We start from the raw sequence: 24,904 nt of genomic DNA, 5'->3' as shown, positions 1-24,904 counted from the left end.
CATCACATCAATACAAAAAAAAAAAAAAAGGGGGAGGGGGGTTGTGAAGCAAGAAGAACAGACATCCTGCTAGAATTTGTCCTGGAAGTTCATGGTTCTGTCCTGCACCACAAGCAAGCATAGAAAGCCCTGAAGTAACAGCTGCTTTAGCACATGCTCATCAGAAGAATACACAGGAAAATTTTGTGAAACCTGACTTCTTTAATCAAATTCTGGCCTCAACACTCTTCCCTCAAGGTGACACAGGGCATGTTCTATGCAAATTCAAAGTCTATCCCAAAGCTGAGCAACCTACATCGTATTAACTCAGCATCATGCTTCTTACACACAGAGGAAACACCAATCTTGTAGACTTGAAAAGCTCACACTGCTTTAATATTACTCAAAAGTAAAGCTAAGGGTATACCATTATAAAGTATATACAAGTGTACAGGCTTTTAGAGGGGTAAGTTAAAATTCACCATCTAAAAAGCCTACTAGTAATCATGTCAATTATGCCATAATTTCACAAACTTGTTTTGTTCTCGACATTTTTAAAATGAAGATGACTGTCAGTACAGTTTGCTTATGTAGTCAGAGTCCAGCATGTGTTTTTAAATGAGAAAACTCTCTCAAGCGATTGATAACGCACTGCCAAAAGCAACAAGCTGGTCTTGATCATATGGAACAGCTCTGTGTTGTGGTGGGTTTTTTCCTTTATTTTTTTTTCCCCTTAAACATGCTTTACTATACCAAATCTGTGTCAAGAGAGACATCACAGCTTTACAACATGAGTATATTCTATGCACTTTTTTTTTTATCAGACTTAAAAAATGGCAAAGTGAACATACCTGTGTTCTGTGAGAACATTTACCGCTGATGGATGGTTGGCACAGTATGCAAGGTATAAGCCTTTCATTTGTGGCATCAAATTTAGAAAACATCCTCCAACTCTCTGCTGAGCTTCAGGTAACCTAAAAAACAGAGTAGTAAAGAAGAAATCACTGTAATACCAACCAGACACAGAAATAAATTAAAGCCTGGAAAAGCAGCGTATACTGGAGTTTTGTTTTGTTGTTGGGTGGTGGGTTTGTGGGTTTGTTGTTTGGGGTTTTTTTTATGCTGTTGGTTTGTTGTTTTTTTCCAAATAAAAATCAGATAGGTTTCTGTTGTCACTGACCAGCAACCAACACCTTTTTCTTCCTTCTTTACAGCTTCACAGCTTACCTATAACTGTCAGGCCCGATTATGCCACCACAGTATAGGCAGAATATGGTATATACCTATAAGACAGTCATTCAGCAGAACTTTTTCAAGAACTAGTAGTAGTTAGCACCTTTCTTAGGAGTTTGATTTTTAGTCAATATACCTACCTGTTAGAACAGTTTACTATCCACTTATATATGCCATGCCAAATCTTAAAAGCAGTATTTCAGCACTTAGACAAAAACTGAATGGAGCAGTAACAGGACTCTCTCCCTCTACCCTACACTAGCAGAGATGATAAATCTTTTAATAAATATTTTAAGCCTAAGTATCATATTAAGCTCTGATAGCACATATAGAAGCCAGTCACAGTGCAGTAACAGGCTGTTTTCACACAACTGTCATTAATCTGTGTTTAAGGACCATAAAGGACTTTTATGTTGGCTTTTAACTAGGGAAAGAGTGCTGCTTTACCACCATCAGTACAGAAATACTTTCTATACCTCATACTTACTTCATCTTTCATGCTCAAATGCACCACACTTGCTAAGCAGTGAAGAAAAATTTCACAATTCTGTTCAGAAGAGCTTATTTTTCCTAGCATAGAACGGTGCTTAAATAACAGAAGGCTCAGTGACTAGCAAAAAAAGATGACTCGGGAAGCGAAAGAGTATTTAGAAGAAAAGCTTACTTGCACACAGTCAGTGAACCTAATGAACTTTGATTAGGTTTGTCAGAGAAATATGTGCATATTTATTCATATAAATAAGGGAGGACAGGATATGAAGAAAGATAATATGATATACACAGTGTATTGTTCAAAACTTTTTTAGCAGAAACTCATCTAAAATTGCAGTAAGAAAATATTTGGAGCATAAATATTTGAAATTGCCCATCTGACACCCACTTAGAACCAGTACGATCAGCAGAAAGTAAAAGTCTGACTTCTGAGTTTGCATCTGTACAAGCAGGGGGGAAGAGGAGAAAGAAAATTGCAACTCTTCCAATCTTATTCTTAGCATCTCCTTAAGCTGCATACTTCAGATGCAAATAAGGGCACACTCACATTCTTTTTTAAAATCTAAAATTATTTTCAAATTGAACACAACTGATGGGAAGAAGCATACACTCTTAACTCGCCATGCTTCTTTCCTGCTACTATATCACCATTCTCAGAACCACTCAAAAATATCTATACTAGATTGCTTCCTATGTGAGAAAGAATAAATTGGACAAACAAGTGAACAATGTTGTAAGGGTGTCAGAAGGGATGAAACCCTATGATTTTCTACAGAGCAACTCCCACTTGAAGGACTAAGCCTCTTCAGCAGTAGGTTGTATGGCAGTAGCTGACCGTGTAACTCATGCTGAAGTCAACCAGAAAATGGGACACCAGGTTTTCATCAACCCTAGACCACAAGCTTATCTGACACCTTGTCCAAACCCACTGCAAGATAAAATGTTTCAATTCTCCATACATTTCCTCTCCTTGCAGAGACTGCATCTCCTAACACAAGTCTTTGCTTCTTTGTGAGATGAGACAAACAGTGGATTTTGTTGTTGTTGTTGTTATCCATTTAACTACTCTTAAAACCAATATTCCACACTGTTCTAAAGCTAGATAAGTAAGTCCTCAAGTAAGTACTCAACTGACATACTGTTAGCACAGTCAAAGGGCTTCACACTAACTAATATTAGTTCCAACAATTCTCTCTGGAAGAATATCGTTTTTCTAATTTAAAAAAAATGTATTTTTTTTAAAAGTGAAGATTTTCTGTAATTGTCCTGAGCATGTACATACAGTTTCTAACCAAGAATATTTAGTATGTTCCCTCTGAAAGAGTGAGAGGCATTCCAGTGAACTTCAGTGGAAAACAACCATTCAGCTTTCCATGACAGCTGCTCCTCTGGGCAGGGGGTGCTCAAACACTGTCATCTTTTCCTACTCCTTAGGTTTGCCCATAGTAGTTAAAATTCAAAGTTCATCCCCAGAAATATTCCCGCAAATTTCAATACAGTAAGTCTGTCTCCAACTAAGCTGTTCAGTCCCTCTGTACAGTATGGGAAGGCCTACCCAATGAAGTCAAAAATTAACCGTACAAGTGTTCAAAATGCAAGGTGGGGAAACCTTTCCTTATTTGAAAGCAACACTCACTACAGACACCCAGGAAATGACAGCTGAATCCCCAGCTAGCACATCGTGCCAGGTACTCTCCCATCACATTACCAGTGCTCCTTACATTAAAGGCTGGGGTCCGTGGTTTACTGTCTTTCATCTTTATTTCTCTTCCAGAAAAAAGTTCAAATTCTGAAATCAATAGAGTGGCTACGTTTCCAGGGATTTAGGAGAAAACCAGGGGCATTCCCCAGCATACTGAGCAATGCTATTCTTACAGCCTTCCAAGCAGCATTTCCTGCCTAGCAGCTGGTCCCCTTTAATAAATCTAAACATGAACTAATAATACTTTCTTCAAGTAACAGATGCAGCAAAAGTCTCAAACTGTGAAGATGTACTCAAGGCATATAACTCAGTATAAAATAGTCAGAGGCCCCAGTAAACAGTTGCTGAAAATGATTAAATTCCTTTTTGTACTTAGTGCCAGGGCAGGGGTGGGGGGGCAGGGAAAGTGAATTAGGCTGTTCATACCATGCAGACATCTGTGTCTTCTCAGTCTGCTGTTCTTTTAGCAGAATGAAAGACTGACATTTTCTTTTACATGTTGCACATGCATTGCAACTTCATACTGCACGTTCTTTGTTGAACTAAGTTAATTAGTGGACTTCATGAGGGGGTTGGCAACTCATCCCCTTTTACTTTTCTAATCCATGCATTAGTCACAAGTGTTCTGCTATTTCTAGAGCAACAATTAATAAATTATCTGTATCTCCTTTAACTGCTGAAAAACTAACAGTTTAATGCCTATCACTACATGATATAAAACTTTTAGTAATTAGTGTTGTATAAAGAGCACAGCTTTTTTACAATTTATACCAAAGCTTTCATCCCAATATTCTCATATTTGATACTTTAACTAAAGAAGAATCACATAAGTATTATATATGCATAAAAGTGATAGCTTCAGTTATGAAAAGGCCAAAGGTATGTTTTAATTTCATTTACAGCATCAAGAGAACCATAACAAAGCCTCTGCTGTTGTACACATGCTACAGGCATCATCATACTACTACATCTAAACTACCTAACATCATCTGCTTGTGGAGTTACATCTGACAGCTATCAGTTCTGTTTCTCCAGACTTAAAACAGATTCCCACTACAAGGTATTTCAAGAAAAGAAAGAAAATACCTTGCTACTCAATCACACTTACTTTAAGATTCTATTCAAAACTGGACTAAAGTTAGACTAGCAGCCAATGGAGAAAGAATGACATTACAGAACATCCAATTATGTCTTGTGTGTTCTGAAGAAACCTGTCTTAGTTTTGGCATCAGCGGACATTACAACGTTCTGGGAAAGGCTGTGGGAACTGTGCTGAATCCAGACAAATTTAAACACAGACTAACAAAGGCAATTTTAAAACAAAAGTAGGTAACAAAATGTAATCAGCACTGTATGTTTTCTTTTTACAAGGAGATCAGATGCCCCTAAGTTTCACTTGACTGTGTGGTTAACATAAGAGCATCATGCAGCAATGTATGTCCCTGCGTATGTGCAGAACCTGCCACAAACTGGAAACTTTCAGTTATCTGGGTGGCATTTTACGGTCTTCCCCATCTTTTCCCACAGAAAGATAACTGCAGAATTTCCTGCCCCTCTCTCAGTCTCTTGAAGGAACTGGAGCATCATTGTAAGTTTGCTAAGTTTGCAGGAGATCAGTACAGAGAATGCCTTGAACTTAAAAGCTAATAGCAGAGAAGACCCACAAGAAGTGAAGGTCTGCAAAAATTAAGGGGTAATTGTGATCAGCAACTCCAAGGGATGCAGCTTGTGAACAAACACAAGATTAGATGTTATCTCATGAGGCTTCACAGTTAACAAGGTTACTAAAATAAGGGGGACACTTCACAACTTTGACCTGATGTTTGCACAAATGGAGGCATCATTCAACTTACCCACAATCCATCAGTCTAATTTTCAATGCTCTCTTCACAACTATGCCTTTCACTATTTGTCTATTTGCTTCACCTCTCAGACATCACTTAATACACACGTTTGTTTCAGGCAATCTGAGACACTGTGTTCAAACTCACTTAATGATAACCTTATTTCTGTTGATATTCACAATAACCAAAAGAAAGGGACAAACTGGGATAAAACTTTAACAAGCTTAATTTGTATTTATACTCCCAACACAAACCTGAAACACTGACTAGTTTCGGATTACATTTACCCACCCTCCCTTTCACACCCTGGCTTCCCCCTCTTCTTTATTCCCATTCCACTTCAGGATCATCCCAGAACATGCAGTATCTGCTTGCACTCAAACACAGAACGACATAAAGAAAAACAACACATTACTGCCACTGCAAGAACAGGGACATGAGGGAAACAGGGTAAAACCCAGCTATAGCTGTTACAGGGCAAGGAGGTAAGTCTGTGATACTACTTAAGGGACAGCCAGTGCCTTCAGTTTGCTACACAGAAGGTTATACCCAAGCAGTCCACGCAGGTTGGCGTCACCAGCCAGCCTGCGTGTCACATGCTTCCCCTTAGTGAGAAGTACAGCCACAGACTGATAGCTTCTGTCCCCAGGTGAATGGAAGTTTTTTGAGCAGTAAACATCTGTTCAATCACCTGCTACAAAAACACAGAAAGCACAATACTTGCAATAGAGGTCATACGTCAGCCCAGAGGTCACCTTACAGACACAGCCTTTGTTCATTCAGAGACTCCTCTGCTGTGTGAACCAATACAGAATTGATCTCGGGCAGTGGATCACAGATCTGGGAAGAAACCTAGAGCACTGGGCCACTTTTGGTATTCAACAGACCGGAGCACGGAATGCTCTTGCCCTGTTTTACTGTCAGAAATCCTTTTGCAAGCGAAGACTCTGACAGTGCCTCTCTGCCTTGTCAGTGACAGCTCTTTTCCATTCAACAAAAGAGAATGCCCTTGAAGGTGATCAGTCAAAAGAAAGCACTTTTGAAGCAGATCAACCAGAAGATTCTCACTCAATGCTAGTTAATAACGTTTCATAGGCTACTTTTGTAAATGAAAAAGAAGTATCACAAAGGTAGAAGTAATCCCAAACAAATCTGTCTGATGGTGCCCAGCATCCAGGCAGGCAGACAAGAAGTGTTCCCAGGCCTGTGACAGATGGAACAGCCCACAGAAGCACCACACTGATACTGCAACAGAGGCCAACGCAGACAAGTTGAGAGAGGACAAACCTTCAGCAATGCACCAGAAGAGCTTCAAGGCTGTGGGCAGAGTGGCACACAACTTAAAGCAAACACATCCAAACAACTACTTCCATCAAAACACAAAAAGCAACTACCACAGCATTATGTGTTCTGAGAAAAATCACAACCCCATGTTTAACAACCTGAGGATTAAATAACCCAAAGTGGTGCAGGCAAGAAGAAGAAAAGCACCAGAAAGTTCCTGTCACTGAAGTACGTGCCACGATTTGTTAAGAGAAAACTCAAATGACAAACTGGCTCAAGAGGGGTGTGGAATTGGAAAAACATTCAACTCTCACACCCAAGAACAGGAATTTGTCAAGCAAGGTAGGCTGGAAGCACTACAACTAGCAGGACATTGGCATTTGGTCGTTCTGACATGTCAAGTTAGAAAAAACACCACATTGGATGCTGCAACATGAAGTGCCTGAATGATGGAACTATAAGCTCTCTGCCAAAAATAAAATAAAATGATAAATCTATTTTCAGCCTGTGAGCTACTTTGAGTTTACAGAACAGGTTCACCAGCCAAAAAAACATGGCAAAATGACAAAAAACAAGGCAGCAGGGCAAGCAGGCTTCTACTGATGGGAATTATGATGGACTAGATTCAGAACAGGAGAAAGCTGGATGCTTGAGTTAATACACTAGGATGAAAATTAAACTGAAAATACAACTTGGAATGACCACCGTATTTATGAAATGAAAATAACACAGAATATGTGCAGTAACCCTGAGGCATCACTTCCTCTGCCCACCTACTAGCATCTACTATGTTCCTGATTTATTATGCAGCAACATTTCACTTCACAGGAAGAAGAAATTAATGGAAAGCTTTCTCATAATGTCCTTTGAGTTTAAAATCAAGGAAGGAGTTCTAAATAAGCTTTCTGAGCTTGAAACTACATTATATCCCATTAACCTACATAGCAAGTTAAAACAAAGCTTGCATTAATATTTGTTTAAAGGCATAACCTCTTCCACTCTTGTTTTTAACCACCTCAATCATAAGTTTTAAAAGATGTTCATGCAAGGTACTTCCTGATTCACAGAAACGAAACCATGATAACAAAAGAATGAGACAAAGCAGCGCACTGACAAGAAAAGACAGGAAACATTTCAGTATGTGGACAAACAGTCATTCTCCGGGATTTAGACACTTAACTGATCAAGTCTAACTTGCCAGAAAGAATATCCTTCTTTCTCAAACACAGCATGGAAGAAAGACCATTTCAAGAATGTTTCCATTCCACTGCTGAATAGTCATCTGAACTACACCATTTCCATTCTCTCTTAAAAGTCATCTAGAGGCAGAAAAGAGGGAGAGAAGCCAGGTCGTAGGAAGAAGTGGGATCCAAAGTCAGCAACAGATCCAGACATAAGTTACTGCCTAGTGAAAAATGCAGCTTGTACATTGTCATGACAAAGCTTCCCCTTCACACAGAGCAGCTCTGAGAAAGAGAGGAGGAAAGAGATCAAAACAAGACACACTAAGCAGATCTAAAAGATCACTGCTGCCAAAAGAGGCATTTTCTCCTCTGTCCAAGACATTCATTTGTGGTCACAGCCAAGTACCCCCAGCAGACTGAAACTTGTCTAAGCCTCCAGTAGCAATTCGAATTACTAACTTGGAAGAAACCAAGAAAATCTGGATTAGCAAGTTGCCTTAGCAACTTAGTGTGACCAGACAAAACCAGGACACAGGCAAAGAAAAGGTCACAACTGAGGTTAGGAACAGGAACTACACTTTTTAGTGGAGTTTCAACACTAGAATATTGTCAGGACAATTCAAGTGTGATATGCTCACATTCTTTCTTACACCACCAAGTGCTGAGGAACAAGCTGAAAAAAAAAATCTACTACTTCAGCCTAATCTATGGAAGAAGGACAGGTGTCTTCATCCCCCTTCTTTCTGTGCTTTGTGCTTCCTCTGTTGTACAGTACAGGCATTGAGGCTATGTTTTTTGTTGTTTAGATTGCTCTTTCTGCCTGTCCTCCACTCCTCCCCCAGCACATTTCAACAGCCACCATGGCTTAGTAAGTATCCTTCTGTCCTGAACATTCTTATACAGCGTCCTTCATCCAAGTCATTTATACCCTCCACTGTTCCATCACAATGTAAGCTCCGTTCATTCTTTCTCTTTAAGAAAAGACTTAAAATTCATGCCTCCAAATAAAACACACCACTTTCTCTGCCACTTCCCCACTGATGCCACTGCATCATGGAAATTCATAAATTGTTTTGAACTATGTCAAAATTCCTACCTTTGCAACTGCATCCTAGGGCCAATATCTACCTACACAAGCAACCAATGCATTATCCAAACGTTTATTACTGTACTGCTGTAGCATCTATCCTTAAAGTGAGAAGACAAAATTTATATCAAACAATATACACAACAAATAAAAAAAAGTGCTTGTTAGAATTCTACAGTATCTGGGTATGCATAGTACTTACTTGGTGCATTCTTCTAAAGACTGTACAAGCATTTGCTGGAAAGAACTTATTTCTTCCAGATTTCCCATTAAGTATGAAGTATTTGCCGAGTTTAACCTGGAGCCAAAGCAAATAAAAGGTGTTTACTTTGTGATCATTGACTAATTGTGCTTTAATAAAACCTATAACCTTAAAAAATGCTTACCAGTTCTTAGACTGAGGACCAGACTGTTTTAGTCAGCAAGCGAACTGAATAAAAAAAAGCCCTGCCTCAAGAATCTCACAGTCCACCCAAGAAAATGCACATTGACATTGTTATTTCAACCACGCAAACCCTCTCCAATATACAACAGTTCTCAAGCTTAATTTAAAATAGAAAACCAAAACAAACTCACATACTTTTCACTGGCTTGTAACGGTCGCAGGTAGTTTGTAAGCATTGTTTGTAGCTCCTTAGCATATTCATTTTCTGTTTCTAATATATTTTGTAGCACCTACAATAAATGACAGTTTCTAATAGGTATTTAAGAGATACTTCAAAATGTTCAAATCACTACCAGTTTTAAAGGCATACTAAAATTTACTTAGTACTAGGAAAACTTAAATGAGTATTCCTATACCAAACTTAAGAATCAGCAGGTAAGAACTGAATAGTCTACATTATGAAATTCCCCAGGCAAAAACCCACCACAGAAACAATGAGGCATCCTTTAACCATAAATAAAATAAGTGGTAAATGTAGTGAAATTCCTGTTGGCTTAAAACTTTTACTGTAAAATTTGAAAGCTATACAGCATTCTTCCAAAGCTAGGGGTAATTATGCCTCCTATGTACTTCAGAACAGTCATCAGAAAAATCATCAGAAATTGGTAAAGCACAATAGAAGTTCTAACAGAAATGAACAGTTAGTGCTGTTTTCTCGGTCTCAATTACAACACACCACAACTAATCTTGCTAGCAAAGTGTTTACTTGTTCAGATATCCTGTTCTATCTAGAAGGTCTGAATATTAACAGATTTACAAATACCAAGTAACTGCCAACTTTATTTAGCAATATGATTACCACTATCGCATTCTTTTTAAATGGGGCTGCCGAATCTTCCAGTAGGAATGCAGTAACATACATTACCATGAGAAAATTATAACACATTCTGATGTAAAGCCAAGAATTTATAAAACAGCACACACTTGTTTTCTGGCTGAATATAAATCAAACAACTGGAATACCCCCAAACATGTACAAGAGAACATTTTACTGAGCCATCTCCCAGGAGCCTGCTTTAGGATATCCTCCAGTATAATCACATCAGGCTCTACTGTGCTGCTAGCAGGCAAATGTATTTTGCCTCCAAAAAATTAATGATTCAGCAAAGGAATCATCAGAATTAGATGTAATTCAATGAACACAGCTGAGCTTTGAGAACTTTTTGCTATTCACTGGTCAAAAGCCACGCCACAAACCTCCTCCTTTTGCTACATGCCGTATTTGTCAAGCCTACAGTAATATCTCATTTCAGCATTTATACTAATGACTGTAATTGAGTGCATTATTCACTGTTGTAGTCAATACTCTTTCTTAGGAAATAAAAAAAGCCATTCATTCCTAAATGCAAACCTGATGAAATAACTTTAAATAGTTCAGTATGTCAACGAAGAATTCACTGTTCCTTTCATTGGTGTCATTGATTCTGCTTATTCCTTGAATGCTTCTATTCATTTGGAGAGGGAGAGAGACCATTTTTGAGTTCGTTCTTTTCTTGGAAATCTGAATCCTGAACTGAAGATTAAAATGTCTCCATTCTCTGCTAAAGACTATGACAGAAGAATGTCACAGGGAAAGTTATGGCTACTAACTAGAACACTACAGCGTAAAGTACAATATGGGCACACAAATTTTAAAAAAGCTAAGGTTTTTTTGACCACTTAGACCAGGAAAAAAAAAATGCAGCACTAATTAAACCCCATATTCTTTTACACATACATAAAACAAAGTAAATTGTTAAAATGGAAATATAAAAGTACTTAGCATCCATGAGGTTCACAACTAAATGCAAAACCTATCTTTCCCAATATGGCTTTCCCTACAAAAATCTCCCATCCCAAAGTCACTACAGAGCTATTAGTAGGGAAAAGGAGACTGAAAGCCAAAGACAAAAAAAAGAGTGTACTGACGAAGCACTGAACAGCATTAAAAGCAATATGAAGATAAAACTCAGCAAATTTGCTAGAGAGCTTGAAAGGCTGCACCACTGCTCCACTTCCCATTCTTTGCTATGAACAGCTGTCTGAAAAGCTTGAAATAAAAACTAGTTCCATGTTGGACACACTATTTTCCTGTGGTGGCAGGGATTTCTATTTGAGCATTTTCTTTGCAATATGGAGAATACAGGATTGGAGAAAAATACATTTAAAGGAGAAAAAAAAAGAAAGAATAAGAGAGCCTAAAAACTAGAATTATCAACCTGATAAATTAATGCAAAAAGGAAAATAAATGCAACTGTACATAAAACAGCTACAAAACCTATACAGAGTATTAGATACATTTCTGTTGCTTTATGTTATTCTAGTAGTTCAGTGTTACACAATATTTTAGATACAGTTTCAAACACCTCCCAAAACACATTAAATCTTTTTTTTTTTTTTACAAGTACAGTTTCCACAGTATACAACATTCTTTTACTTTGAACCTCTTTAAAAAAGAATATTCTTGCTTACATAGCTCTAAACCATCAGTTCTGTGAAATCTCGCATCCTTCCAGCTTGACTTACCTACCTCGCTGAGAAGCTATGAGGATTAAATGCCCAGACTGTGCTCTGAAGTGGTAAGTAGTCAGTATTTCAACTCAGTATTTTGGCATCAGAGTACCCTTACATTCCTCATATCCACATCTCACCCGCACGCTCTAATAATCACCTTTCTTCCCTTTCCTGCTTTCTGCACGTTCTGGCTGCTGCAAGACCCCATGAGACCTCGAAGACCTTGTTTCCACAACTCCACCACAACATTTGCACAGATAAGACTGGGTACCAAAAAAGCAGCATTGAAGTGGGAGCTTTTGCAGTCCGTAACACTGATGAATGGCAGGCACAGACAACTGAGCTCGTACAGCACAAGCTCTCTCAATCACACAGCATGGAAAATTCAAGTGTGGTTAACAATTCTGTCATACAAAACCCCAGCCATCTCCCTAAGGCAATAACCTACCACCCAAAAATGGATTTAAAATGACCTACATGAAGCTGATTGCCTTCCAAATCACAGGGAGAAAAAGCCAATTTCACAGCAATGCCTGGGCATGATCCTGTAGCACATTCCCATTTTAGGGGAGTAGTATGGCACTCAACTGAAATATCACGTACTTCAGCAAAACAGTGATCAATGTCTAATTTTCCTGTATCACGAGAATCTGAGAGATGAATGCCTTAAAATAGGCCCCCCAAGAGGGACAGCGTAAAGCATCATGCAAGTAATAGCACATCTCAAGAGTCCTCAAAAACTTTGATGAACTTCAGTAAACACACTCTTGACCTAAATGCAAAAGTGTGGCCTCAAAAGGAGTGCTTATTTTCCATCACTTCTCAAACCCTTAAATGAAAAGCGAGGTCACCCAAACATTCATACTATGGGGAAATTTGTCCGTTTCTTTACCTGCTTTTAAAAGAGCTTCTTAATCTCAAGGCAATTATCCTGTAAGTGGAGATAACCTGACTATTTTGGACTCAAAAGTTTTAAATTCTCAAGGGATCTCAAATAAAATTAAAACTCAAGACTAACACCTGCTCTCTGTCTTCAGGGAACAACCTGCAGTAATATGCCCGCTTCTTCAGTAACAGGTTACTAAATTACTTCTATGTGAAAAATGCTTTGTGCTTGATCACAAGTCTGGTTCACATTACACACTGCTGCAGACTTGTACCATTTTAATGGAGAACAAGACCTTGTAGCACTAGTCATTCTCTACTAACCTCCATTCCTGAGCCATGGAGAATATAAGCATAAACCAAATGTGCTCTGTCTTATCAGCAAGACCTAGTGCATAAAGTGCACTGAGACTACAAGGCATGTGATTTGTGTTATGAACTTCAGATGGAGCTCTGTGAATCCATAAAAATAAAGAACACTTTTACAAGGGAGTGAAGAACAGCAGAAAGCAGTGAAAGCAACCTCCTCTTTATATTAAGCACATTTCCCTTAGCGTATCTCAGCCCTTCTCCCAGAAAGGGCGATTTGCAGAGCCCCTCCTACCACTTTCTGAACTTCCTCTGAACTGCCCTTTGATTTTATCCGCAGTCTGAAAAATGTACCCACAGGTGCTGCCCATACCTGCACAAATCCTGCCCTAGGAAAAAACAGCAATAAATAATCACAAGGTTTACAGGGTCTCAGCACATACCTGTATGGTGGAAGATAGCCACGACTTAAAAATAGCAAGCAGTCCCAGAGTAAAAGCCTCAAATCATGCCTGGTTGTCAAGACAGCCTTTAACACACAATTTAGTGCTCACTCTTTAACTCAAGCTACATCCTTTCAGCTACCAGTTGCCAAAGGTTTATTTGGAGCTGTTCTGTTTTTACCTTAGTACGGGCTCAATTTTGTTACCAGTACAGTCTGATAAAACTCTAGCAGAAGGAAGTCCCATGTCTGCAGCTTACATATGAAGACAGAACAAAAACTGAACTCACAGGTTAAACTGCTTCCACTTCAGTGAATGGTTTTGCTGCTTGTCTTATTAAAAATGTAATTATTTTTATGTGTAGATAACTAAAGTAATTATTTTATAGTTATATTGCCGTCAGAAGCACTCGTCGTTTTTCAAGAAAATCTAATGCCAGCATGTCTAATTTAGGTTTCAGGTAAAGTCTTATTCCTCTGAAACAAATGTGCATGCTACAACACTGCCTCTTATTATTTAAACAAAAAGAATAAAATGTTAAGCTTAAAAAAAAAGTGAGTATCTTCCACACTGTGGAAAAATGTGAAAACGAGACAATTGTCCAGTTCACTGCAGACAGATCGAAGAACAGCACTCTAGGGCCAGTGTTCTAATTTACTATATATGTATTATTATGAACTGATAATTTCTACCTCCTGCACATCCCCACAAGATGTCATCAACAGTTAATAGCTAGGAATCTTATTACATCAGCTTAGTGCACCAAGACAGCTGTACCCAAGCAAGGTAAAAAATAACCTAATTCCAAGAGTAGGTACGATGGTTACTAGGGGTTTTTTTTGTTTGGTTTGGTTTTGGTTTTTTTGGTTTTTTGGGTTTTTTTTCATTGAACTACTTTAAAAGCCAGCTACGGCTATCTGTTTCCCAAAGTATATAGTAGCTTGAGTCTCCATGGTTATGATAATAGGTTATCCAGGGAACAATTATAAAAGGCACACAAGCCAAAGGTGGTATTTCCAAGTTGTATGGCCTTTTATAACGTAGCCACCTTAACTGTAGTTTCAGGCAAATCCAAACATTTACTTTCTGTTTTCACTGAAGCACAATATCACACCCCCAAATGGCCTTTATCACCCCTACGAAGTAAAATATACAACAAGATTCAATTCATTTTGGACACAAACTAGAGTTTTAGTTAAGCCCTCTGTTAAACAGCTGCAACTCATTTTTCATCATATTAAGATCTGTCAGGGAAATAACAATGTAAGATTATATAGAGAGGCACGTAATTACCAAGCACTTCAAAAAAACCCACCAAAAACCAAACCAAAACCACCACACTCCCCCTCAAAAAAAAGCAAAACCAATCCAAATCTAAAGGACTGTTCAAGACAGCTGCAATTTATTTTGATTAAAAACTCAACACAGATATAAACTTAATTAAGAAGTCTTCTGCCTAGTGGAGGGACTAAATCCTCTCCTTTGTTGCATTCACCTCAGTTTACTTGTCTTGAAAAACATAGGTTTTAACGTCAAAACAATAGAGAAGACATATTTGCTACTACACTCTACAGCAACTTTGGAAAAAAAAGACTATAAAGAGATACAGTGAAAAACAAAAATAAAAAGGAAAACTATCCAATATTTTGTTGCTGGATGTACCACAGTAAGATCATTATTTCTAGCAGTTTGAAGGAAGGTGTACCTGCACAGGTACTTTCCATCATGACTAGCAGGTGTGGGATACAACAGCCAAAAAACTGCAGCCCTCCCTTTACCATGGAATTACAGCTACCATCAGAGGCACTGAACAAGCCAGAGAGAGGAGCAGAAGATTGTTTCATTGTTTTCAATTAGGGGACTATATACAAAACAGCACTGTTCTTCCAGGTGGCTGATATTATTCATACCACAACCACAAAAGATGAAAGCATAGAACTATGCTATATGATCCCTACTAAAAACTGACGGATAAAATTAAGAACAATGAAGCTGCTTCAAAGAAAAGGGAAAGAAATTATGTTTTGGTTTTACACCAGCAGGGTGCAGTGGTTAACAAAACCAGTAAGATGCTTTTTGTTTCCCAATATATCTACTGTTAGTAAATAAAGGATTCTCAAAATGGTTACAACAGGTTAAAAAACAGTTTGGTATGTTTCTTACATGCATCTACCAAAGAGGTCTGAGTACTAGGTTAAGAATTCCTGAGGGTGTGTTAATGGCTGACACTAGCTATACCACTTTTACTGTGAAATCCATCCATCAGTGTATGGGAGAGATTCCTGAAGTTAATCATCAAGTTGATTTATAAGCATGAATACAAAAGATGCAAATTCTTTCAAAATATTCCATCCCTTGTTTAACAAAAAGGGCAAAAATATTCTTAATTACTTTAACACAGCAAGATTTCACGAATTCATAGAGACTGGGGAAGACAGATTGCATATTTGGGGGATGGGGGAGAAAAGGGAAATCCACAACTAGTAAAGCAAATAAAATGAGCATAATATATTACATAAATGCCTATTATTCACTTTAGACTATAATTTTGCATCATGCTTAAGAATCTGTATGTATGAGTCTATTAAACTAATTAGGATACTGTTCATATGAGAATTTATAAAACTCCTATCTAATTTCAGCCGTAAGGCTCTGACAACACTGCCAAATTTTTTGCACAGGTAAGAGCATTTAGTTAAATGATATTCTACCACATACAACAGCTCACACGGAGGAAAAAGGATCACTCACCACATTGTAATAGCTTTTGTTAATTGCAGACGTATCAAAGCCTTTAGGTGGACTCTTCAGTGTACCTGATTTGGGGGAGACCGGTTTTTCTGAAATGTAAGATATTCTGAGGTCAAAGGGGTGCAATTTCATAGCTCAACACTAGAGGTCAAACAAACTGCTTTAAAATATTTCTCAATAAGATACAGTGAAAATAGTGCTTCACTGAGAAACATACTTGTGCTTGACACTACTGGTAAAGAAACAATATGGTTCATATGTTGAAAATGAAACTCTAGCCTCAATGAAGGCAGGCAGAAAAACTCCCATTCTTTTTCCTGGAACCCAAAAATCAGTTAGTAAAATTAGCTTTTCCAGATTTTTAAAAAACAAAAACGAAACTATGACAGATTGCAATTAAAGAACCCAAGCGTTTCCAAACACCACACACAATTTCAAACAAAAGTTGTATTAATTTTAATATCAGTTTAATGAACTCTGTAAAAGCAAGTGACTAAAGCTGAACATACTAGAGGCACGACTTCATACTCAGTCTGGTTGAAATAGAGAATCAAAAAACTACACAAGTAGTAGAGTGACTTACCCAATGCTTATCTCTGAAAACTAGCTTTTTTAAAAAGTTACTTTCAATGTTAAGTAAAAAAAAAAAAAAGCTTATGTACTTGAGAAGAGAGTCCATCAGAACAATAAATGCAATCCTTCCTGTATCCCATAGTGAATCTACTCAGTAATGCACACTTTTCCTGGAAGGACAATTAAGTCTGTGAGATCAAAACAACAGTCCTAAGTTACCCAAGTGCTGACTCCCAGAATGGAGAGGTACAGAAAGCACACTCCTAAAGCTTCCCCTCCTACCTCCACCATTGCTCTAAGTCAATCGAAGAGGAGCAAAGATGATGGGAGAGACAATCAAAAGCACCATGCTGCTGCTGGAGAAACAGTAAGTAAGACTTACACCGTCTCTTTTCGACCTCTCAGCACTTTAAACGAGAATGCTTGTGAGGCTGTATTTATCAGGACATTATGGTGTTTTGATTTGTTTTTTAAATAAGTAGGCTTGTCTAACATGCAAATTTCAAATAAGCACTGAATTTGCATCTGAACAGTAAAATTGCAAATTGTAAACAAACAAAAAAACTCCACAAACCAACAAAAATCCCGAAAAAAGCATCATCAAAACATACCTACTGGAAGTTTTACCTTTATTTTAAAAGCACGCTCCTGTTTCAAACACATTTTAATAAAGATATATGAATAATTTAGCTCTAGTTTACCCGATACCTCAGGCCACTAAGAATAAATTATGCAAGTTTCCAACACAGACCCGCCTTTCCAGGGGAAGCCCAGTCAGCCAGGCCAAGGGCCCTGCTATCCCCACGGACAGTAAAGCTGACCAGGGAAACACCACCATAAGCAGAACAGCTCGTGTGGTACCAGCCTCTGCTAGACTGTACCCTGGCTAATCTAGTGCTTCTTTCAGGCTGCCCAGCTGCAGTCCCATGGGTGTTGCACTCTCAGGGGAGCTGACTACAGATGCAGGCCACAGTTTTGCCTCCAGTGCCAGGAGCGCCCAGCAGGCCAATGGGTCCTGAGGCTTTAGCTAGCAGTCTGCAAGGAGCAGCTCAGGCCCCAAAAGCACGCAAGTGGTATTATCTTTAAGGGGATTTTCTCTGTATTTCACTGGAACTCCCCTCAAAGAAGCTATTCTAAAAATAAAATATGGTCTTAAGACTGTCAAACACGGGCAAAAACATTTCTCCTTACTATGTTCAGAGATGACAGTAAAATCCTTTTGGTTCATATCCCCTGCCCACCCCAGCTCCCAAGTCAGCTATAAGCTGACAGACAGCACAAAAACCATTAGCCCCAGCACTTAGCTGGGAACGCCGACGCTCTCAGCCACCTGCAGTACATACATGCTTGCTATACAGTCAAGCAATTCCAAATGACAGGACTCCTCCCATCCCCTTAGAGCAAAACCATAAACCCAAGCAGACTTGTCATCAAACACTCAGCATGAAAACAGCACCTAAAGTCATGCTGTATGGATGGCTACCCATTTATATATTCACATATAGTGGTACTCATTTATGGGGAAATTACAATTTGGTTTTTTGTACTGAATGATAAACCTGTCGTTTACACAAACTTGGTAATTTGCTTTCATTCTCTACAGAAGCTCTGACTTCTATTTCAATTTATAGTGACTTTCAGGTTCACCAAATATGTAAAGGCTTATCAGTCATGCACCAGAAAGGAGTTATTTAAGAAAAAGCAAAAAGTCAAAGTAAGTTTTCTCATAATACAGATGTCTGACCCCTGTTAATCTGGAGAAAGCTGGCCAGTCATAGAAATCTGGCTCTTCTTCCAGCTAGTTTGTTATCTTTAAAGGGTCTAAAAACACATCTCTGCCCCTAACATTTTCTCTTCCTAAGCTGCTGAAGTGGGAGATTTTTTCCTCAGTCATTTATATTACCAACCGTTCATCTGATTAAATTATCCATCAGAGACACACGATCAAATTGAGATTTAAAAACAAGACACAAAAAAGAATCACACAGTCAAACAATTTCGCCTGAACAGTCACAAACAACATTCAGCTTTTAAAATGCAAAAGCCTTTTCTATTGCAGAAACACAGAATTAGACACAGCAAATCAGTCCAGCTGTCCATCATGTCTGGTATTCTGCCTCCAAGCACTGTCTTGCTCATGAGGAGGAATAAGAAACATTCTTGTTGTAATCAACTTATTGCACAATGCATTACACAAAAGAAAATCCTGATCCTGCACATAAGAAATCACTTCCTTAGCATAAACAAAGATAAATGTTATCATCCTTCATGACAGGACATTACAGTACTTTGGCAAACATACAGGCATAATTCATTAAACATTTCAAGCAGGTGTCATGCCCACTCAGCATACTGGTAACTTATACCGGTCTTATAGTTCCATAGGTCTATGCAGTCCATAGGTTTCCAAAACATTAGCAAAATACTCTGGCACCCTGCCCACTCCCCTAACCAACTCCTCTGTTTCTCAAAGCACTGGAAGAGAGAGACTTGAGCCAAACACCAGGTTTTCCCGTACAGAAGATTCTCCCCTTCAGTCACCCATCCATTACATTAACACTAAAAACACATCAACAAGCACAGCATATGATCATATCCAAAACAAACACGATCTGCTCAAGTACTGGAAGAGACTGTATTCAGCTGATGACTGATACCAAGAGTTAAAGTTACCACTATCAGTTTCTTTCCTGATCAAAGCATTACGGTCAGCTGCACTCAGATACACTTGATAGTGCTTTGAAGTGTCTAGTGGCTAGTGATAAACCAGATAGAACTCACTTAACAGATCATCTTTGGGTGGAGACCGAGTTTGGCATAGGCTTCTTAACGTTATTCTTCCAGCAAATAATTATTCTCAGTAGCACCAAAACAACTTAGAGCAGCTGCTTCTGTAACCTTTCCCTAAGCAGTACATAAGATGCCATCAACTTTCTAAAATGCAAGTTGTGTTATCCTTTACAAGCATCTACCTTTCTAAGTGACTGTAAAAGGACAATTTACCCAATCCTTCCCAACATTTTGTTTCATTCTTTTTTCATTTACATGCAAGTATTTATTTTACTTGCCTTCAAATTACTTGTCATGCTCACATTCTCTACCTCTGTCACATTCATTTTCATGCAACAGTCTACTTCACAACGCACTGCTTCAAGACATCCTTTAGTAAAGTATTGCAACCCTACTGCTGCAAGAACATCACCATGTGTTTCTGCCGTTACTAGGCTATGGTGTGTAAGATGTGATTTAGACTATTTCATCCTACAGTGCAGGAGGAAAGATGTACCAGCTGGGACACCGAAAGCTAGATGGTCCCTATTAGTGAAGTGCGACAAGCCAGCTCTGTCTCTCTACACTAATTGGTTCAAGTCCAGTATGAGGAGGGCAGACCCAAACTTGTTCCCAGTCGACTCAGGCATCGCTGCAACATGCTCTATTCTGCAATGGGGACACTACCAACACTTCCTCCCTAGTAGCATTCATTGGTCCCAACCTCTACTCTATTTATGTCTGTAGAGTAACACTTGGCAACAGGTACGCTTTACCCAACCACGTACACCTGAAGGGGGAAAGCAAAACTAGCATTCTTTGTGGGTTTTTCTTTTCTTCATTCTTTTTCCAAAGCTACAAGTGGATCTTGTCCTTCCCTCACACACCACAGGATGGAAACAGCAGATACTCTGCTCTTCTACTACACTTGAGCCTTTTCCCCCACTGATTTTTATTTATTTATTAACATCCAACCAGAAGAACCACTAATTTGCTCTGGGCCTGATACTAACATAACTGTCAAAAAAGTGTAAGAAAAGATAGGCTAGAACAGTAATGACACATTAATTTCTGTGAATAATTAGAATTAAAACTTTGTGACATAGCAAATGTAATTTTTCAAAGCTGTATTTCCTTCTGCATAATCTCATGTCATATAAATTGATTACATTTTTATAAAACCCAGCAAGTGACCATGTGATTTTTTAAAAAAAAAAAAGTGATTAACATCTGACAGTAGCTAAGCAACTGCATCCCATTCTGGCTAACCACTATTCTTTTTAATGCAAGGGAACTCTCAAAACTATGTCTCCAAATCTCTCTACTGTTCGAGACAGAAGCAGCACTATAAGAGACAAGACTCCACCTACACCTTCACCATCACTGCTCTGTTTTATGTAAGTAATAAACTCGCAAAGGCCACGCTGTCAAATATCTAACAAGTTTACACAGTATAAATCTTTTATCCTATGTCACATGTAAGAGCATGGCAGAATAAAAATAAAAGTCCTCTCATTTCAAAGTACTTCCTGACTAGTGATCAAAGAGCTTTTTAAAAAGAAAAACAGGTAAAATGTTAAAAGGTTTAAGAAGGAAAATGAAAACATGCACACAGGGAAGGAGGGAGAGAGAAAAATGGACCATCTTTTTGACCTTACAGTGTATCTGAGCACATACCTGAAAAGAAACTATTACTATGGGGTTTTTTTCCTATTTGTAAGTTTGATCATAAGTACCACAATTTCAAACAGATCTTCTTTTTCCCCTTTGGTTGGGAGGAAGGGGGAGGAAAGAAAACACACGCAAAAGCAAAATAAAAATCATTTTGCATCTCAGCCAAATTTATTCCCCCCAAACCACAGAATTATTGTCCAGCCTAAGAAAACTAAATGCTGTGCTTTGCTCAGTAATCTCAGTATCTGTCCTACAACCATTCATAGCTCACCTCATACATGTATTAGCATTCTGTGCTAACACGAATCATTCTGGCATAGCTACACAAACAAGTTACAGCATGGGCACAGCATTGCAATGTTTTATTAGCTACATGGAGATACCTTATCATGTAACATACTCTGCTTGTACAACTATACACAATGTAGTTTACTTCTAAAATTTTTAAGAAAGCAGTGTGGGTAAAGGCAGTTCCCGTTACCAAGCAGCTCCTTCCTCCTTGTCTTTAATATCTAACTTCAGATCAACCATACAAGCTATCTGGCATTAAAGGATACCAATTTACAACAAAAATCCATTTATCTAAACATCTAATAGCTATGAATTTTGTGAGAATTAAAACAAAAACACACATCCATGAAGAACTTTCCCTTTCTTCTTACCCAGTTTGCCAAAGTCTGGTTATGCCAGACTGAAGAGATTTATTTAATCAAACTCACCATTTCCCAGGAACTCTCCAAATAATCAAAACATCCAGAATCTCCAAAACATCATCAAAAATGCTAAGTGTTAAGAATTCTGTATAGGTAACTAACTGCTGTACTTTCAGCCCCATTTGAGAGAAGAAAGAAGGGTGGAATCATACTGCCAATGCCAGAACACTTTACAGAGTACTGTGAAAACCAGTTAGATGTCCAGGATGAACATTTGTTCCCAAGACCTTAATCAAGAGCAAGTATTTCAACAAACCTATCCTGATCTTTTTTAAAATAAATTCATTGTAATGCTGATAGAAAACACATTTTGAATTTGAGTTTGCAAGACAGCAAGTTCTACTAAATCATTTTGAAATAAATCAGGAAAAAAAGGCACTGTTGTGTTTCAACCTCATGCTTAAAGCATGAGGGCACTTACAGTACTTCTAAATTAGGAAAAAATCTTACAGTAACGTACATACAGTTGCCAGTAAGTCAAGAAAAAAGGACAGTGAAAGACTATCAACTCAAGAAATGTCAACCAGTCTAATGAAGACTAGCAAAAAAGAGCAGGGGCACAGGAGTGCAACAGAGACTGTCAACACATACATATAACAGACAAAACTTCTCATGAACCTCTACCAGAGCCATTCATGTAACTTCAGAGCTTTGTGGTAAACAGTACTACATTCTTGTTTCAACAAGGACAACAGAACAACAAGTCTAACCTCAGGACACAGTGACAATGTACTTTGATACAGAAGGGAGGAGAGTTACAGAGAAGTCCCTCTCTCTCTAGCACCTTCTACAATACCCACAAGGAAGAAATCACTTGAGAACAAATGTTCATAACAAATTCCTGGAAACAACCAAGAAAAAAAGAGCATTGCAAAATGAGAACAACAAACTAAGTAAGAACTCAGTAAACTTCAAAATATGTGTAAAAACAGGATTCGCACCAGTGACGGTGCAAGGGTAAAAAGGCTCACAAGAATGACAAGCCTTTTAAGAATTAGGGGCATCTCAAGGAAGACCAAGAAAAGTAGATGCAAATTGACAAGATCAAATATCACAAATACTACGGTGACACTACGGTGACTCAAAACACAGAAAAAGAAACAAAAGTAACTAGAAGTCAGGTCACCAGCTGAAATACAACATGGACATAAGAGTAAGAGCAAACAAAACATTCCATCACATACATTCACCAAGTGGGAAAGCTGATCTGCAACTCAGAAGAGTTATTAGCAGACATCAAGAAGCTCTTAATATGTCATGCTTCCCTCTACCCCCCCATCCTCATTATAAAAGGTCAACTTCAGACAATTCAAACATACCTACGAAAGACATTAAAGCAAGTTAAAACTAGTATTTTGATAAAGGAGTACCTGCTGTGCCGATTTGGCAGTAAGAGAACTAGCTACATCCATGTTTGAAACCACAGAAGACAAGTGAAGTTCCACAACATAGTGGAAAAGGCCAAACATAGTAACAGTCTTTAAAAAGGAGAACAGAGAAAGCTAGTGCTACAGGTCAGTCATTTTCACTTTGTAACAGTCAGTAAATGCAGGGAAAACAAGCAGTAACTCAGCTTCCCGAGAAAAAACATAGGCCTGTATTTCCTTCCACAGAAGCAACTGAACATATGAGAGCACTCCAAGAACACAAGAAGTCTGACAGAATCCAGGAGCACAAGCCCTTGCAGCACAGGGAACATGCCTATACAGCAGAGGGAAAAGAAGAACTTTATAGAAAACTTTTCTGATGGTGAGAAGTAAAAACTAAACCATGGAGTAGAAGCAGGTCATGTCAGCCCCCAGGAATCAGACCAGGATGCGAGGACTGGTAGGAATCAAACTGCAGCTGGTATTAACCTCAGCCCTACAGCTTGTTGGCATTTCTGTTTAGGAGAGTTACTTCACTTAGGTGAAATATTCTTAAAAAAACCCAAGAACAACCTTAATTTCAGTTGCTGGCAACTTTCAGTTCTCATTTGTTTTATGTTAAAAGCCAGTTTCATTCAGGAGCCTGACTGCTGACCCAAGATCCAGTCTCAGGAGTCAGAAGAGATCAAAACTGATGAAATCCAAAGCTGACCTCTGAAGCAACGTTTTAAATGAATAATGATGAGACAAGAGAATAGTCATGGCTGACAGACTGCTACAACACCACAGACAAGAAAAAACGGGCTTCAGGAATTGTTTTTCAGATCTCTGAAGAACTTAAATCATGACTGTCCAAGAGGATCTAGTTGAAAATGACAATGAAGTTACAGATCTAAGTCTCTAGCATTCTACAAAAAACAGACTGTAGATTGCAAATCAAGGAAGAGAGTAAAGAGGATACAACCGGAAGAGAAAGAATTTTAAAAATGAAGTTTTACCCTTACAACTTCACTTGGCAATCATACATCGGTATGGCTGCCTAAAAAAAAAATAAAATTAATGCCAATGATTTTAGCATGGCCCAGAAAACATGTGTTTTCATTGGAGCTGTGAAAAGGGAAGAGTTGTAAAGTCTCTCAGAGAGTCCCTGGGTAGTTTTATCCTACCAGGTTTATCCCTATCTCTGAAAGTAAGCACAGACTGGGCTGGGGGGGATAAAGGGGGATGGTGTGGAGAGAAAAAATTAAAAAAAAAAAGATGTCACCCATCACAAGGTCCTACTAAATTAAAAAGCAATGTTAGCTCACACATTCGGTCGTGAAGATGACGTTTACAGAAAACACTTTCTCTGTATGAAGTTCAAAATAAAACTTCAGTGGAAGAGTGAAGCCTGTATAAAGGAAAGGTGAAGGCCTATAAACAAGAAAGAAAAAGAAAAATCACAAATACATTACCTTTCAAAACCTGTCTCTAACTTTTAGTAGATTTTGGTAGAATTGGGGATTTTTCCTGCAATTATTTGCTTTGAAGTAATGGGACTTGTGCAGAGATTTTCTGGCGTAGAGTTTGTGGTTGGTTTTGCAGGGTTTGTTTTAGATTGAGTTTTGGTTTTGTTTTTTTTTTTTTTAAAGAGATTTGCAGGAAATCTCTCACTATTCAAAAGCCAAATCACCAATT

At 38.4% G+C, this 24,904-nt stretch overlaps 1 protein-coding gene across 1 annotated transcript in view; it reads right to left on the bottom strand.

The window, feature by feature from the left end:
* ARHGEF7 (Rho guanine nucleotide exchange factor 7) overlaps nucleotides 1-24,904 on the bottom strand; it is a 125,813-nt gene that overhangs the window by 43,384 nt on the left and 57,525 nt on the right. Inside the window, 4 exon segments of the mRNA XM_055701663.1 lie at nucleotides 831-953; nucleotides 9,008-9,103; nucleotides 9,386-9,480; nucleotides 16,132-16,220. Coding sequence (XP_055557638.1) covers nucleotides 831-953; nucleotides 9,008-9,103; nucleotides 9,386-9,480; nucleotides 16,132-16,220 — 403 coding nt within the window.

This window comes from Falco cherrug, chromosome 2 (genome assembly GCF_023634085.1).
Source record: "Falco cherrug isolate bFalChe1 chromosome 2, bFalChe1.pri, whole genome shotgun sequence".
Taxonomy (NCBI): domain Eukaryota; kingdom Metazoa; phylum Chordata; class Aves; order Falconiformes; family Falconidae; genus Falco; species Falco cherrug.
The sequence above is the reverse complement of the archived record's forward strand: the minus strand, read 5'-3'. Positions and strand labels throughout refer to the sequence as shown.